The 15,678-nt window shown below is 37.3% G+C and overlaps 1 protein-coding gene across 1 annotated transcript in view; it reads right to left on the bottom strand.

Annotated features, from left to right (window-relative positions):
- Positions 1–15,678, bottom strand: part of RAD23B (RAD23 nucleotide excision repair protein B) — a 44,708-nt gene that overhangs the window by 13,945 nt on the left and 15,085 nt on the right. Inside the window, exons 4-6 of the mRNA XM_024753657.1 lie at positions 14,292–14,371; positions 11,116–11,384; positions 6,215–6,270 (exon numbers count right to left, since the gene is read on the bottom strand). Of these exons, the coding sequence (XP_024609425.1) occupies positions 6,215–6,270; positions 11,116–11,384; positions 14,292–14,371 (405 nt within the window). The remainder of the gene's footprint in view (positions 1–6,214; positions 6,271–11,115; positions 11,385–14,291; positions 14,372–15,678) is intronic.

Below are 15,678 nucleotides of genomic sequence, written 5' to 3'. Positions count from 1 at the left end.
ATATATGTGGTAGGTAGAATAATCCACCCCCTCCCATCCCTGGAAACTATTAAGTAAGTCAGGTTACAAGGCAAAAGGGAATTAAGGTTGCTAATCAGCTGACTTTAAGATAGGGAAATCATCCTGGACTACCTGGGTGGGTCCGATGTAATCTTAAGGGTCCTCAAAAGTAGGAGGGAAGCAGATGAGAGGGTCGGAGAAATAGACGTAAGGAAGAGAGGGACAAAAGCAGGGTCAGAGATGCTATGCTGCCACCTTTGATGACAGAGGAAAGGGATGAGCCAAGGTATGTGGTCAGCCTCTAGAAGTTGGAAAGGACACAGAACAAATTCTCCCCTAGAGTCTCCAGAAAGGAATGCAGCTCTGATTTTAGCCCAGTGAGCTCCATACCAGACTTCTAACCTACAGTACTATAATAAGATAATAAATCTGTTGTTTTATACCACTAAGTTGTGGTACAGAGCAGCAATGGAAAATACAGTATGTTTAATACACGTAATAAAAATATCAAGTACAAGTGTAGCACAAACATAGAAAAGAATTAGCAAGTCAGGGCAGGCAAACTGGAAGAAGAGACAGATGAACTGATTTTTGAGAACAAGTAGCAGGGACACTTCACAAAATCAACTGTGCTGTAATAAGTTGTTTTCCTTGGACACCTTCTGTTATCAAAGCAGAGGGGAAAGGGAGGTTGGAAGCTAGAAAGTTAGAATGTCCTATACCGTATAAAACTGGTACAATTATCCCTGTAAGGCATTTCCCACAGGATCTCTCCAACTCTGACTCACTCTTCATGGAAATGTCAGACAACACTCTGATTTAAAGAAAGCCAACTCTCTCCCACTAAACTTAAAGCTACCACACTTCTTGTCCATCTCCCACCCTTTCCTGCCCACCTAATTATCTTGATCAGCAGTTAACTATGTCCTAGAATGTCATCCTAAAAACAAAAACACGCCTCCCTTGACTGCATCCCATTTCTCTTTCAGGAATTGGTCCATCCGTCTGCTCTCCTCCCTTCACAGCCATAGCTGTCTGTACATGCCGTGTCCACTTCTCACATTCTGCTCACTCCACAACCAATACCAGCATGTGACTTTGGATCTCAAAGATTCCCCCTCAAACATGTCCCACCATTTATCATCTGCCTTCTCCACTTCAATTAGCAGCACCTCTATCCATCCAAGTGTTTGAACCAGAAACCTTGGTGATTTCAATTCCCTTTCCCCTCCTTCTGCATCTAATCCACTAGCATACCTGGTAGGTCCTATCTCTAAAATATACCCCAAACCTATCAAGCTTCCTCTTTCTCCCTGCCTTAACTCAAGACCAGTCCACAACAATCTCTGGTCTAGATTATGCCCTGCTTCCTCTCCTGCCCCCAAGCCTACAATCCATTCTTCAGCCAGTTGCAAAAGTGAGCTTTTAAGAAAGAAAACCTAATCTCATTTTGGGCTCCCAACCTCAACAACCCTGCATGTGCCACACTCCAAACAATCCATTTCTTGCTTCACAAGTCACAGCTTCTGCCCCAGGACCTTCACACACACCAGGCTTCTTTGATGGTCTGTTCCTTTACATGCTCCAGTTCTCAATTTAAATGCTACAGTCTCAGAGAGGTACTGCCTGACTAGCCTAAATATAAGTGCCTTTTGTTCTTCTTTATGGAAGCCATTAATTTTTTAAATATCACTTATCATGATTTGCAATTTATTTTATGTTTCACTCTATTTTCTTTCCCCCATCACAGGTTCAACCTTGCTAGGGACCATGCCATTTTTGCTTTACTGTTTCCCTGATATACAGGTGACAAAATCAGTTGAATAATTTTTTTCTGCAGAATTTTTTCTTATTTCATATAGTATATTACACTAAAACTATAGTATATTACACTAAACTAAACTAAAACCCCAACCCAGTTTCATTGAGAAATAATTGACATACATCACTGTATAACTGTGTAAGTGAAAGACATAGAGCATGATGGCCTGACTTACGTATATTGTGAAATGATTACAACAGGTTCAGCTAACATCCATCTTCTCATATGGATACAACAAAAAGAAAATAATTTTTTCTCCTTGTGACGAGAACTCAGGATTTACTCTCAAAAACTTTCCTATATGCCATACAGCAATGCTAGCTACCTAATCATCATGTTGTACACTACATCCCTAGTATTTATCTTATAACTGGAAGTTTGTACCTTTTGACCATCTTCTTCCAACTTCCTATCCCCCATCCTCTGCCTCTGGAAACCACTTTGAGTTTGATGATTTGCTTTGTTGAAGAATCTACACATAAGTGAGATCCTATAGGAGCTGTCTTTCTGACTTATTTCACTTAGCATAATAACTTCAAGTCCATCCATGTTGTTGCATATGGCAGAAACTCCTCACTTTTTATGGTTGAGTAATACCCCATTATGTGTACACACACACACACACACACACACACACACACACACAACCCCGCTTCTTCATCCATTCATCCATCGATGGACATTTAGGTTTGTTCCATGTCTTGGCTATTGTAAATAATGCTGTTATGAACATGGGGATGCAGGTATTTTTTCAAGTTAGTGCTTTCATTTCCTTTAGATAGATTCCCAGAACTGGAACTGCTAGATCATATGGTAGTTCCATTTTTAATTTTTGAGGAACCACCATGCTGTTTTCCATAGTAGCTGCACCAATTTACAATCCCACCAACAGTTTACAAGGGTTCCCTTTTTCCACATCCTCACCAGCATTTGCTATATCTCGTCTTTTTGATGATGGCCATTTTAACAGGCCCGAAGTGGTATCTCATTGTGGTTTTAATTTGCATTTTCCTAACAACTAGTGATGTTAAGCATCTTTTTATATACTTGTTGGTCTTTTGTATATCTTCTTTGGAGAAATGTTTATTCAAGTACTTTGCCCATTTTAAATTGGTTTGGTTTTTTTTTGCTATTGAGTTGTATGAGTTCTTTATATATCATGGATATTAACCTCTTATTATATACATGGTTTGCAAATATTTTTTCCCATTCCATAAGTTGCCTTTCTACTTTGTTGATGGCAAAATTTTCAATAAAGTTATCTAATAACTATGAAAGCATAGATTAAAAAACTAAGTATCACTGAGCAAATTCAGCATTTGATATCTTGGTTTAGAGTAATGACTTTTCCCTACCTATTCCATAAAGTACTTAAGCTATTTTTATCTTTTAAAATACCCACTGATACAATTCTAGCACAAATCACTCAGGTGCCAATACACTTTCAGTAATCTAGTTCCCAGAAACAGAAAATATTATCAATAATAAACAAAATTAAGAGCTGTGGAGTATCATAACTATACTATTTTAACATAGTGTTTCTCATTTAATTCTTACAGGAACTCTATAAGAAAGGTTTATTTTCCCTTCCTTTTAAAGATTATGAGGCTGAGGCTTAGAAAGATTAACAATTTGATCAACGGCTGTTAAGTCATGGTGCAGAGACACAAACACAAGCTGTCTAGACTCCAGAGCTCCCATGCCTCTCCTTGATGCTATGCGTCCTAAAATCACACTTCTTAGTCAAGTTATAAAAACTCAAAAAGAAATGCCTACACTCAAGTTTGATACTCTTTAGATCCTGAAAGTATGAGGGAAATGACTCCTAGAAAAATTAGGGGCAATGAGCAACATGAGACAGAGTTAATGATGAAGTGATGAAGAAGATGTCATTAAGAATGAGTTTTGGGGGACTTCCCTGGTGGTTAAGAATCCGCCTTCCAACACAGGGGATGTGGGTTCGATCCCTGGTCGGGGAACTAAGATCCCACAGGCCACAGGGCAACTAAGCCCGCATGACGCAACTACTGAGCTCACGCACCACAACTAGAGAGAAGCCCACGCGCTACAACAAGGAGCCTGCACGCCGCAATGAAAGATTCCGCATGCCGCAACTAAGACCCAACACAGCCAAAAATAAATAAATATTAAAAAAAAAAAGTCTTGTACTTATCTTCTAGGTTAGGAGGTGCTGTGAAAGGAACAATGACCTCATTTAGATTTGCCTTTTAGAAACTCCACTGTGGCAGGGAATAGACCAGCTAAAAGAGGGTAACAGAAGAGCATCAGTAAGGTAAGGACATGAACCAAGGCAATTAAGTGGCAGTAGAAACAAATATTCCAGAGACTTTAGGAAGGAGGATCAATAGGACTCCTGGCCTCACTGGGCCAAGAGAGGCAGAGGGTCAAGGTTGATGCCAAAACTTTGGTAGAGAGTGGAAGATGATGCAAGCAAGAAGGGAACAAAGGAGAAGAATCAGATGGGGGAATTAAAAATTAATAAATTTGGAACCTAAGGAGTTTGTGGAGGTTATAGGTTTTCCAGCTGGCAGCTTAAAGAGTGAGTCTGGGAGTCAGAGGGAGATATGTTCTAGAGTTTTAATTTTGAGAACGCTTGTAGTACAGTTAACCCTTGGACAATATGGGTTTGAACTGCATAGATCCACTAATAATCAGATTAAGTCTATTCCTAGTACACTACTACATGATCCATAGTTGGTTGACTCTGCAGAACCGTGGATACAGAGGCCTGACTGTAAAGTTATAGATGGATTTTTGACTACATGGGGTTGGCGCCCCTATCCCGTGTTGTTCAAGTGTCAACTGTATATGGGTGGTATTTGCCATTCCCACGTCTGAACTTTGAACTATGACCTAGAGCAGAACCAAAGAAAACTCATACATTTAAAAGCCAGGTGAGATAGAAAGAATTAACCAGAAAGCCTGAGAAGGAATAGTCAGAGGTACGGTTCAGGAAAAGAGTGGTGTCACAGAAGTCAAAGAAGAAATATTTAAAGAAGCAAGGTATCAACACAAAGACTGGATAAATTAAAGATGAAAGAGTAAAGGGGTCTCGAGACCATACAGTTGAGAACTGCTGTTCTAAGAGATGCAAGGTGTAAAAGGTAAGACACCACGACCAGAGACTAGAGCAGGAGCAACTAGAGCTGTGGACTCCTGGGCTTCCGCCCAGCAGCATCAGTGCATTCCAGCTTAAGCAGCAACGGCAACAGCCACAGCCTCCGACAGCAGCAGGGGCACGTGCTAGCTGGTTTCAGCTCTGAGGCTACAGAGCCCTTTACTCATCTCTGGGTAATCTTGAGCTGTTCCAGCACCTCTGCAACAATCTCCTAAGATTAAGCCTTTTCCTGTTTGAAATAGAGTGATTTCTGTTTTCCTGATTGTTGGACAGTAACTCATATGAAGCAGAGTAATCCCAGAAAACAGTCTCTCAAAGATAGGAATGTGGGTTTGGTACATCCAGGTGATCTTAAGTTGATTAAACAACTATTTTGCCCCTATGTGCTATGGGAAATCAGCCAGCCATTTTCCATGGCAATGAGCGTACCATGGAGTTCAAGTTCAATTAGGTCAGAGGGCCAATCCCATATCTTGTGAGATACTACTGCTGTTGGAACCTTGCTGCTGTAGCAGCTAAACAAGGAATCCAGAAGCCCATACTCTACTGAAGCTGCCATTCCCACCTGTTCCCAGCCTTCTACCTCCCTACCATTTCATGTAGTACAGAAGAGTACCAAAGGGAAGGAATGGGGTTGCCACCCAACAGACCAATAATGAGTACTTATAGCAGGCACTGTACCAGGTATAGTTACAGTGGGAAAATGGGCAAAAAACCCCAAATTGATTTTGACAGATTAGATGTGAAGGGAAGGATGGAAAGACATTATTCAACAGGTAAAACTGAAAGTCGGGATAAAAAGGCACTTTCACTGCAAGTACAATACAAGCAACAAGATGCAGATGGGGACCTATAAGGCTACAAGGTGGAATGAAGGCTGGAGGTGAATAAAGATGAAGATGAAATGTGAGACAGATTTAGTAACATCTTATACTCATTTCAAAGATACTTTGTAATAAACCTGTACACAGATCAAACTTTGTTAAAACCTCATTTAAACCCCACATTTGGAAAATGGAAAACTATCTGCTTTAAGGCAAGAAGTATGCTTAACTCTAACAATACAATTTAAAGGATTCAATATATAAAACATTAACTTACAGAAGTCTTCAGTAACATCAACTGAATTATCTAAATCATTTAGCCGCTTGATTGTAAGCAACCATGAAAATGAACATTTTCGTGATCTAGAAAAATGAAACTTAAACCTCCTCTCTGTCTCTTACAAGGTAATTTACAATGTAGATACTTACCAAGTGCACTTGTTGCATCTTCGAAAAGGTTTGACCGAGAAGAATCACCTGATGTACTGTAAAATGTTTTTAGAAAATCATGTATCAGAAAGTATGTAAAATCTACCTTAAAGTTTAGTAGCTATCCAATTTGTAGAGATTCTTTGATTTTAATTGAATGTAGAAGTCTGGCTACAGTGTTCAAAAAGGCTTCCAGATTAAACCCCAAAGCTTTATCCATAACATTTATGGCATGGGAAGAATTTTCAATTTTAATACTCATTCTGTTCTGCAAATCTATCATTTAAAATGTCCAAAGATATAAAAGAACATCCTTACAGAGAGCTTACCATTTAAGGAATACAAAAAAGATAACATACAACTAATTCCCTGAAAGAATTTACAAGAAAAATTAAATAATCTATAAGTCAAGTCACAGTAAAAGAAATATCAAAAGCTGTATATGATAAACAGCACATGCAGAAACTGCATTAGGCTGGAAAGGCCTGGGAAGTCTTTACATAGTAGAATTTCATTAGGTCTTATAGTTAAGTTCTGAACACAGAAACTGCAAGAAAGCCTTCAGGTCAAGGAACGCAGCATAAACAAGAAGATGCAGAGGCAGGATAGACCCAAGCTGTAACCAAGTTTTAAGCCAGTTTAGAAGGACTAAGTTTTGTTAGGCAATTGCAGAAGATGAGTCTAGAAAACAAAGAAGACACAAACACAATAATGAAGGACCATAAAGAGAAGGCCAAAGAAAAATAAACTGAGGTTTACAAAAGTGGTAAAGACAGCAGTTAGCAGTTTTGAGTAAAATATACACACAACACAATACACACATATACCTCTGGCCCAATTTTAGAAACAAAACACAGTAGACTTCAGCTCTGAGAAAACCCTACAGCATAGTAAGAGTAACGGAAATACCTAAGTTTGAATTCATAAATTACTTTGTAAGCCTCAGTCAGTTCTTCACCAATACAATGAGGTCAACAATGGTACCCATGTACCCCGAAGTGCTGTGGGTAGGGTTACTGCTGGTAAAGTGCTCAGCAAAGTGCCTGGTATCATAACACTCAACATGACTGTTATGATTAAGACAATACTTTGGTATAATTTTTAATGTATCTTCATCAACTAGATAGTAAAATTAACATGTAGAAGGCAAAATTTCAAAAAGAACTATATACTACAGTTCTATACTATATATATAGGAAAACAAATTATCCTGCCTTAGACCTGACCTGTGTCTTGTTGTTGTGTGTTTGAACAATCACTGCATGTCAGCAGAACTACAACTGCCTGAATTTTCCCCAGGGGTGCATAGTATTCCATTTAATTGACCAAATCAAACTATAAAGACATTTTTTTGTTTGGTTTCCAACCTTTAAATTCTTTCTGTAGTCAAATGTATTAATAATCATTCCTTTTAAGACTTTTTTGGGTTAAGATTATTTTCCCATGCTCTCCTCTAGTTTATGGTTTCACTTTTACATTAAATCCCTATCCATCTAAAATTTATTTTTATGAGTGTAAGATGTGATCCATCTTTTTTTTACCTCCAGATGGCTAGACATTTATCCTAATAGCATTTTCCCCACAGTGGTCTGAAATTACATTTTTATCTTATATTAAGTCTCTGTATGTATTTTGTTCTGTTTCTAGACTACTATTTCACCAAGCAGTCTTTCTAGTTAAGAGCCATACTAAATTGTAATCATTACCATGCATAATACATTTTACTATCTGGTAGAATTAGACCCCTTTGTTACTGTTCTTTTATAGAACAATTTGTGCTATTTTTGCACATTGTTTTAAAATTTCTTTTTAAACATTACAGGTAAGACTGAGATACCGTTTAACCACCATTCAATCTTGATTCTGCCTCAACACTCCTCCCCTCCCCATCTGCAGAGGAAACCACTTTATCAGTTAGTGTGTTGTCCCTCTGCTACTGTTTTTCTACACATTAATATGCCACCCACAGAAAATATGCAATGTTGTTATGTGGCTTTTGTTTGGTTTGTGGTTATTGCCTATACTGTTCTGCAATCTGCTATTTTCACTTGATAACAAAGCCTTGAAACCACATTTATTTAATATGCATATATACTGCATACTTTAACTGGCCTGTCGTATTGGATATCAGAGCTCCTCAAACTTTAGGAAGCCTAAAAATTCACCAGGAGAGCTTGTTAAAATACAGATCTCTAGGACCCACGCCCAGAAATTCTTATTTAGAGGTCTAGGGTGGAGCCTAACAATTAATTTCAAACAAACTCCCAGTGATGCTGATGTTGTCTATTCACTACCACACTTGAATAGCACAGTTCTCTTAATACAAATAACATGTCGAGTCATGCCCTTACTAATGGATATTTAGGTTGGTTCCAATTTGTCCTCAATTACAAGCAATACAGTCCTTGTGCACAAGTGCAGTTTCTCTAATGTAGATATCAACAAGTGGAATTTGCACTGCAATATGTGGTTTTTAAAGAACAAAACTGACCGAAAGAAACAAATCCCTAATAATGAAATGTCAGGCCAGGGTGATAAACAAACTTTCTGACACTCCTCAAAATTCATACCAGCGTATCTCCTGATAATTATCTCACTGAGTTCTGTGCTTTATAAGACACTAAATGTTTTATAGCACAAATGAAGAAACTAAGGCACATTTAAGCAGCTGGTTTTCTGAGCTTCCCTCCCTTCCCTTTCTGTGCTATCCTTCTCTGAGGTGTATAATTTGGGGAAATAAGAGTATAGGGTTGGGCTTCCCTGGTGGCACAGTGGATAAGAATCTGCCTGCCAATGCAGGGGACATGGGTTCGAGCCCTGGCCTGGGAAGATCCCACATGCCGCTGGGCAACTAAGCCCGTGCGCCGCAACTACTGAGCCTGCACTCTAGAGCCCGTGAGCCACAACTACTGAGCCCACGTGCCACAACTACTGAAGCCCGCGCACCTAGAGCCTGTGCTCCGCAACAACAGAAGCCACCGCAATGAGAAGCTCACACGCTGCCAACGAAGAGTAGTCCCCGCTCACCACAACTAGAGAAAGCCACACACAGCAACTAAGAACCAAAAGCAGCCAAAAATAAATAAATAAATAAATTTATATTAAAAAAAAAAAGTAAAAGGTTGGTGTACAAAGCCCAAGTAAGTAGGCAACTCTGGAGCCTGCTTTTCTGACCATCAACTCCTTTACGTAATCTCTATGGGTCTGAAAAGATAATCCTGACTCTTGAGAACAGATGAATAAAACTGTACCCCCAAGAAGAAATAAAAAGAATAGAGATAATAAAAAAACTTGAATTGATGATATTAGCACATTAAAATGGATTGATCAATTTGAGAATTCTTACACTATGGAGCTTTTTAAAAGGAGCTTAAAGCAATTAAGAAAATAAGATATACTGTACCAACTCAAGACATATTAAGTTTACAATGTTTAAATGATTTGGAAAACCAATTTGTGAAATTTATAAGTTCCCTCCCATACACAGAAAAGATGTAACAGCCTTTAGATGCAATAGCATAGGCCGACTCTGGGTTGTCTCCCACTAGTTAAGGGTGATTGTATGCAATTCTAGCTGCACATGGGAGAAGTACCAAATTAGGCAACAGTGTTTCAGAATGCCTAAAGCAAAGTACAGCAGGCTGACATAGGGAAAATATTTTACTACCTGAACCTGTGTTCTCTCGGGGAATTAAATCCTTGAAAAGAGGCCCGAAGCAGCAACAAACCAGGTGACTCAAACCCCTCCCAACGTGGCTGACTGACTCAAAGAAACGGCACTCAAAGACAGAACACTAAAATGAAAGATGATGAGAAAGAATTCATGACTAAATTCTTTCTCATCATTGTATTTATCACAGACATCCTTCTATGTCAGTGTTTCCAAATGCTGCATAGTTTTCCATTGTGACTGGTCCTAATTCCAGGACTCTACTGCCACTGAGGTCCTGAGTTGCACCAAAGTCACAAAATACAAACCGCTTGCTTCAGTGCCAATACATACTGGACACAAAGCAACTCAGGCTCTCAGATAAAGAAGAGATTCCCGTGTATGATTTCCAGCCAAGAGAACGGAAGCATTGTTTTGGTTATTTTATTTATCATTGGGGAAAAAAACCTTTGTCACAAACTACTCAATAATCCTAACTGCCAACTTCCCACAAGAACTGTTTTTTGCTCCCCAAGTATCCCAGCACTTTTTCTTCTGTTCTAAAGATCTACATAGGCAAAAACTTAAATTTCTATACAACTTCACAAAGATGTAGATACTTACTCAGCACATACTGTGTGCCATGTGCTATATCATATCTTTTACTTATTTCATTTAATCCTTATAACAACTCTATGAGATAGGTCCTGCTGTCATCCACATTTTACAGATGAGGAAAAATCCAAAGACGTTAATTTCTTTTCTAAGGTTAAGACCTAACAAATGTTAGACCCAAACACAATACTACGTAGCAACTGGAAAAATTTACTGACATGGAAGGATGTTTATGATAGATGTGACAATAGTGAAAGAATATAGGTCAAATATAATAATGATTGGGGGAAAAATGTCAAGTTATTTATAATGTGTCAAGCTATAATATACTCTCAGATTATTTTATAATTCTTCTTCTTTATGGTCATTTGTATTTCCTAACTTTTCTACACCAAATGAATAATGACTTTGACTCCTTTCCCTTCACCCTGGGAGAAAAAAAAAAATGCAGAGTATACAAATTCAGATTACCGAACAGACACAAGCATAGCGCTTTAGTCAGGGTTCAAAGTTTAGAAAAAGTTTAACATAGTAGATAGAAAGTTAGTTTGATCAAAACAGTAATCAAAATAAATACATTCATGAAGCCACTGTTATGAACATATTCCTATACAATTTCCTAGAATCCAGTTCTCACCTGTCAGTTGATGTTGGGCTAGCAGCCACTGGTGTTTCTGCTGGCTTTTCTGCAGGTTTCTCTTGTTTTGTTGCACTAGCAGGTGCAGGTTCAGAAGACGCTGTCGTTGATGCTGGAGTGACAGATGCAGGTGCGGGAGTGGGAGCCAAAGTGGGGGCAGGGGTTGGGGCCTGAACCACAGTTGGTGCTGTGGAGGAACTAACTGTGGTAGTGGTGGCAGAATTTGATTGCTGAGTTGTAGCTGGTGCTGGTGTTGTCACTGCTTTGGGCTAAACACATTACAAATCAAAATAATGCATTATGACAAAACACTGCATTATTACCTGATCTCTGGATGCTACAAACAAACATAACACTAATACAAGTTTGTAACTTGAAAATAATTTTGTAAGGTGACATAATGAGTGAGCAATAGCGGCAATCTGAATCACTATTTATGTTATTCTTTCAAAGCTGATGAGAGCATATATATTAACTATCAACTTCCATTAGCTTTAGCCAACGGTTTCAGTCTTTGGATCATTATGAAAAAGAACCAAAAGAAGCAAATATTTTAAAATGTACAGAACGTGTATCCAGAAAAAGAACCACATAATTCCCCCCCAAAACTTCACAATTAAAGTTTCTTGGTTACAACTTCAAAGTATTTATCATCATTTGAAAGCAACAAAAATAACTTTCTTGAAATGAAAGTATAAACAGAAGTATGATTAATGAACATGCCAGAAAGTCTACTGTATTTTAGAGGAGGGAAGAAAATCCCAATATTGACTACAAGCCAATAGGTGTAAGTACAAAGAGATTAACATAACTTTTGAGATGTATATACAGTTAAACCGACAAATAAAGGCCAAATAAAGTTATAACCGCATGCTCAGCACTTTCTGAACTAGAATCAGAGCCATAAACATTCCCACCAAGCAAAAAGCAATTACATATGGGTAAAAATCATATTATATGAGTTTTATTCTTCTACAGCCTATCAATACTCACTACCTGCTTAGCTCATAACTTACCTAAGGTGAAAAGGTAACTGATTTGATGGAAGATGAGATTAAAATTCAATATAATTTGCCCCAAGTATAAATCAACAAACTGTAAATGCAATGAGTGGATTTGTGCCTTGTTCTATTTGAGCTAGTATAGAGTGTACTGGAAAAAAGTGCCTTGTGCAAGGTAGGGGGATGGGACTTAACTATCCTGCTTAACTCTTAGTTATGTTCTAAATAGTCAACGTTACTATAATACTAAAGGAAATAAGACCATAACAAATACATACCCAAATGTGTGGCTACCACATTTTCCACTATGTACTATGTATGATAAAACTAGACAAGGGAATACTATTCAGCCTTAAAAAGGACAGAAATTCTGGCACATGCTACAATGCGGATGAACCCTGAAGACATTATACTAAGGGTAATAAACAAGTCACAAAAGGACAAATACTGTATGATTCCACTTATACGAGGTGCGAAAAGTAGTCAAATTCATAGAAAGGAGAACAGTGGTGTCAGCGGCTGGGGGGCGGGGGAAATGGGTAGTTACTGTTTAACAGGTACAGAGTTTCAGTTTGGGAAAATGAAAAAAGGTTTAGAAACAGATGGTGGTGATGGCTACACAACAATGTGAATGCATTTAATGCCAATGAACCAAACACTTAAAAATGGTTAAATCTGTAAATTTTGTGTTGTGTACCACAATTTTTGAAAAAACTAGATGAGGCAAAGTTTCCTCATATGATTCTGTTCCTGTGTATTTAAAGTTTAACATTTAATAAGTGCTTAAATATAGCAAAATCAATATGGTTCTTAATAGATTAAAAAAAATTAAGTCCAGTACATATAAACTGTTTAGCTGCTTTTCATTTCTCACTACAAAAATATTCCATAATTAAAATTTACTTGTTCACTAGGGGCAAGACGGGAATAAAGACGCAGACCTACTAGAGAATGGACTTGAGGATACAGGGAGGGGGAAGGGTAAACTGGGACAAAGTGAGAGAGTGGCATGGACATATATACACTACCAAATGTAAAATAGCTAGTGGGAAGCAGCCGCACGGCCCAGGGAGATCACCTCTGTGCTTTGTGACCACCTAGAGGGGTGAGATAGGGAGGGTGGGCGGGAGGGAGACGCAAGAGGGAAGAGATATGGGGATATTTGTATATGTATAACTGATTCACTTTGTTATAAAGCAGAAACTAACACACCATTGTAAAGCAATTGTACTCCAATAAAGATGTTTTTAAAAAATTTACTTGTTCAACTTTGTTTTCTACTGCATATATCAATTACTTTGAGACTTTAAAAGAAACTCACATTTATTCTATCTTCAGTCTTTGACAAACTGGTTTCCAATTACCTATTTAAATTTATTTTGGGTGCTACAAATAACACTGATCTTCTGAGATTATTAGGAGTTTAGAATTTAGGATCATAATTCAGTCCTAAAAGTATCATGAGCACCACCACTCCTCTATTTGTCTTAACTCTCTACTGCATGTTTACGTATCTTTAAACAAGTATATAAATAAAACAAAAATCCTGAAAGAATCCATATTCATTCTCTGCTTTAGAGAAAAACTTTTGACTTTTATTTCAGTCCAATAAATCACAAAAAAGTTCCTGTTAAAAACCTTCTCACAATAATCATTCCATCATTCGCTTAGCTGTCTTTTCCCTTTTTTAGTTTCTAAAAATCTATCCCACTGGCTAAGAAATATCACTGAAATTGTTAATCTATATGTCTTTTTGGCCCTGAAGTATTTGTTAGGTCTAGTACATCAATTAGCAAATCCTTTTAAGGCACTCTTATTAAAAACTACAAAATGAGAAACACTTATTCAATTTCTAAGAATCACATTCTCTAATAATTATACGATTAGTGATTTTACTAATCCAACAATACCTAATAATTTTTAACATGACACTTCACATATCAGTTGTTTTGACATACTTAAAATTATGCTCAAACTACAAATATATGAAACTATTAACTTTATAGTTGACTCAAAGCAAACTGTTAAAATCTTTAATAACAATTAAGTGCATGCCACTATGGATGTGTATAAACTGTTTTCACTTGAAAGTGTAAAGCAAGACTTGGGATCATCTTTTTTTTTTTTTTTTAAACTCACATGCATAAAGATATATACAACGAGGTTGAAACTTACTTTTGTCACCATAACTACCACGAAGTTTTTCTCATCAATTTTGTATTCTTTTAGAGCAGTATCATCATTGAGGATTTTGCCTAGCACATTAAGAAAAAAACATATTACTGAAGGCACCGTAACTTTGTCTTACACTAACTGAGGTTAAAACAATCACCAACATCAATTCTATTAAAACTTTCCCCAAAGAAAAAGATTAACCAGTCAGCCAAGATAAACATAAGTGGATACATGATTAGTTAAGAAGGCATAAATAAATATTTGACTAAAAGATAGCAAACTCATATACTGTATGTAGATATCTCAATCCCAAACATTTCTTTAAAATTATTACTTATAATAAAAAAGACTTGCTGGGTAAGGAAATATTAACTAGGTCCTAAGAAAGAGGAGATCATGAAGACAAATAAAATTCAATTTTGAGATGCTCAAGGATTCCCTACCCCTTCCCCGGAATAACCTATAATCCCTCTTGATGGAAGGAAAAATGAACGAACTGCCTGCTCCCACAAATACTGGATACCTGCAACACAGAAATGTTCCACTGCTATAAAAATAAGATACTCATAGTGTCCTAATACACAGAAATGGTAAGATAATAGAGAACTGAGTAAGGCACACAGACTATGTAAGATTTTAGTCATGCAGAAGGACAAATGTAAGGTCAGGATTCCTTCAGGCTTCCTTTTCCTTGAAATTCGTTTTCCATTTTTAAAACGTTATTGAATCAAAAGGTGCAAGCATTAAGACAAAAGGGAATAGTGTCTCTACTCAGCACAGGATTGAAAAAACAGGCCAAGACTAGGAAGCAGAAATTCTAGTTTTATGTCTGCCATCAACTACATGCATCTCTTCAGGCTTCTGATTCCTCATCACAGGGTTGGTGTTTCCTCTAAACCACCTCAGTTAAGAAAATACTTTAAAATCTCTATGTAGGAAGAAACAAGAATCCATGGGCAACTCAAGATCCACCTTACCAACATCTACAATGACAGTGCTCAGTATTTCTTCTCAAGAACAAAGAAAAGAATTTTCTCCACAAAATTCACATATCAAGTCTATTTTTAACACACATTTTTCTGGTTACTAGTGAGGCTAGTTAATTTACAATTTCCTATTCATATCCTTTGTTGCTTTTTAATTGGGTCATCCTCTCTTTACTGATTTGTAAGAGCTCTTTATATAATCTGAATATTAATCTTTCTTCTGTTGCTTATTTATAGTGTCTTTTGACATATAAGGTCTTCTGTATTCTTCAATTTTGGTATTTTATTTAAAATACAGATAAACTGAAATTTAATTTCACAGGAATGATTCCAAGTACATTAATACACATAATCAGTATAAATGGTTTCATTCCAATAGATTAAAAAAGATGCTCAGCTTG

The sequence above is a fragment of the Neophocaena asiaeorientalis genome, unplaced genomic scaffold (genome assembly GCF_003031525.2).
Source record: "Neophocaena asiaeorientalis asiaeorientalis breed wild unplaced genomic scaffold, Neophocaena_asiaeorientalis_V1.1 scaffold342, whole genome shotgun sequence".
NCBI lineage: Eukaryota > Metazoa > Chordata > Mammalia > Artiodactyla > Phocoenidae > Neophocaena > Neophocaena asiaeorientalis.
Note: the sequence above shows the minus strand (reverse complement) of the source record. Positions and strands in the feature narration are given on the sequence as shown.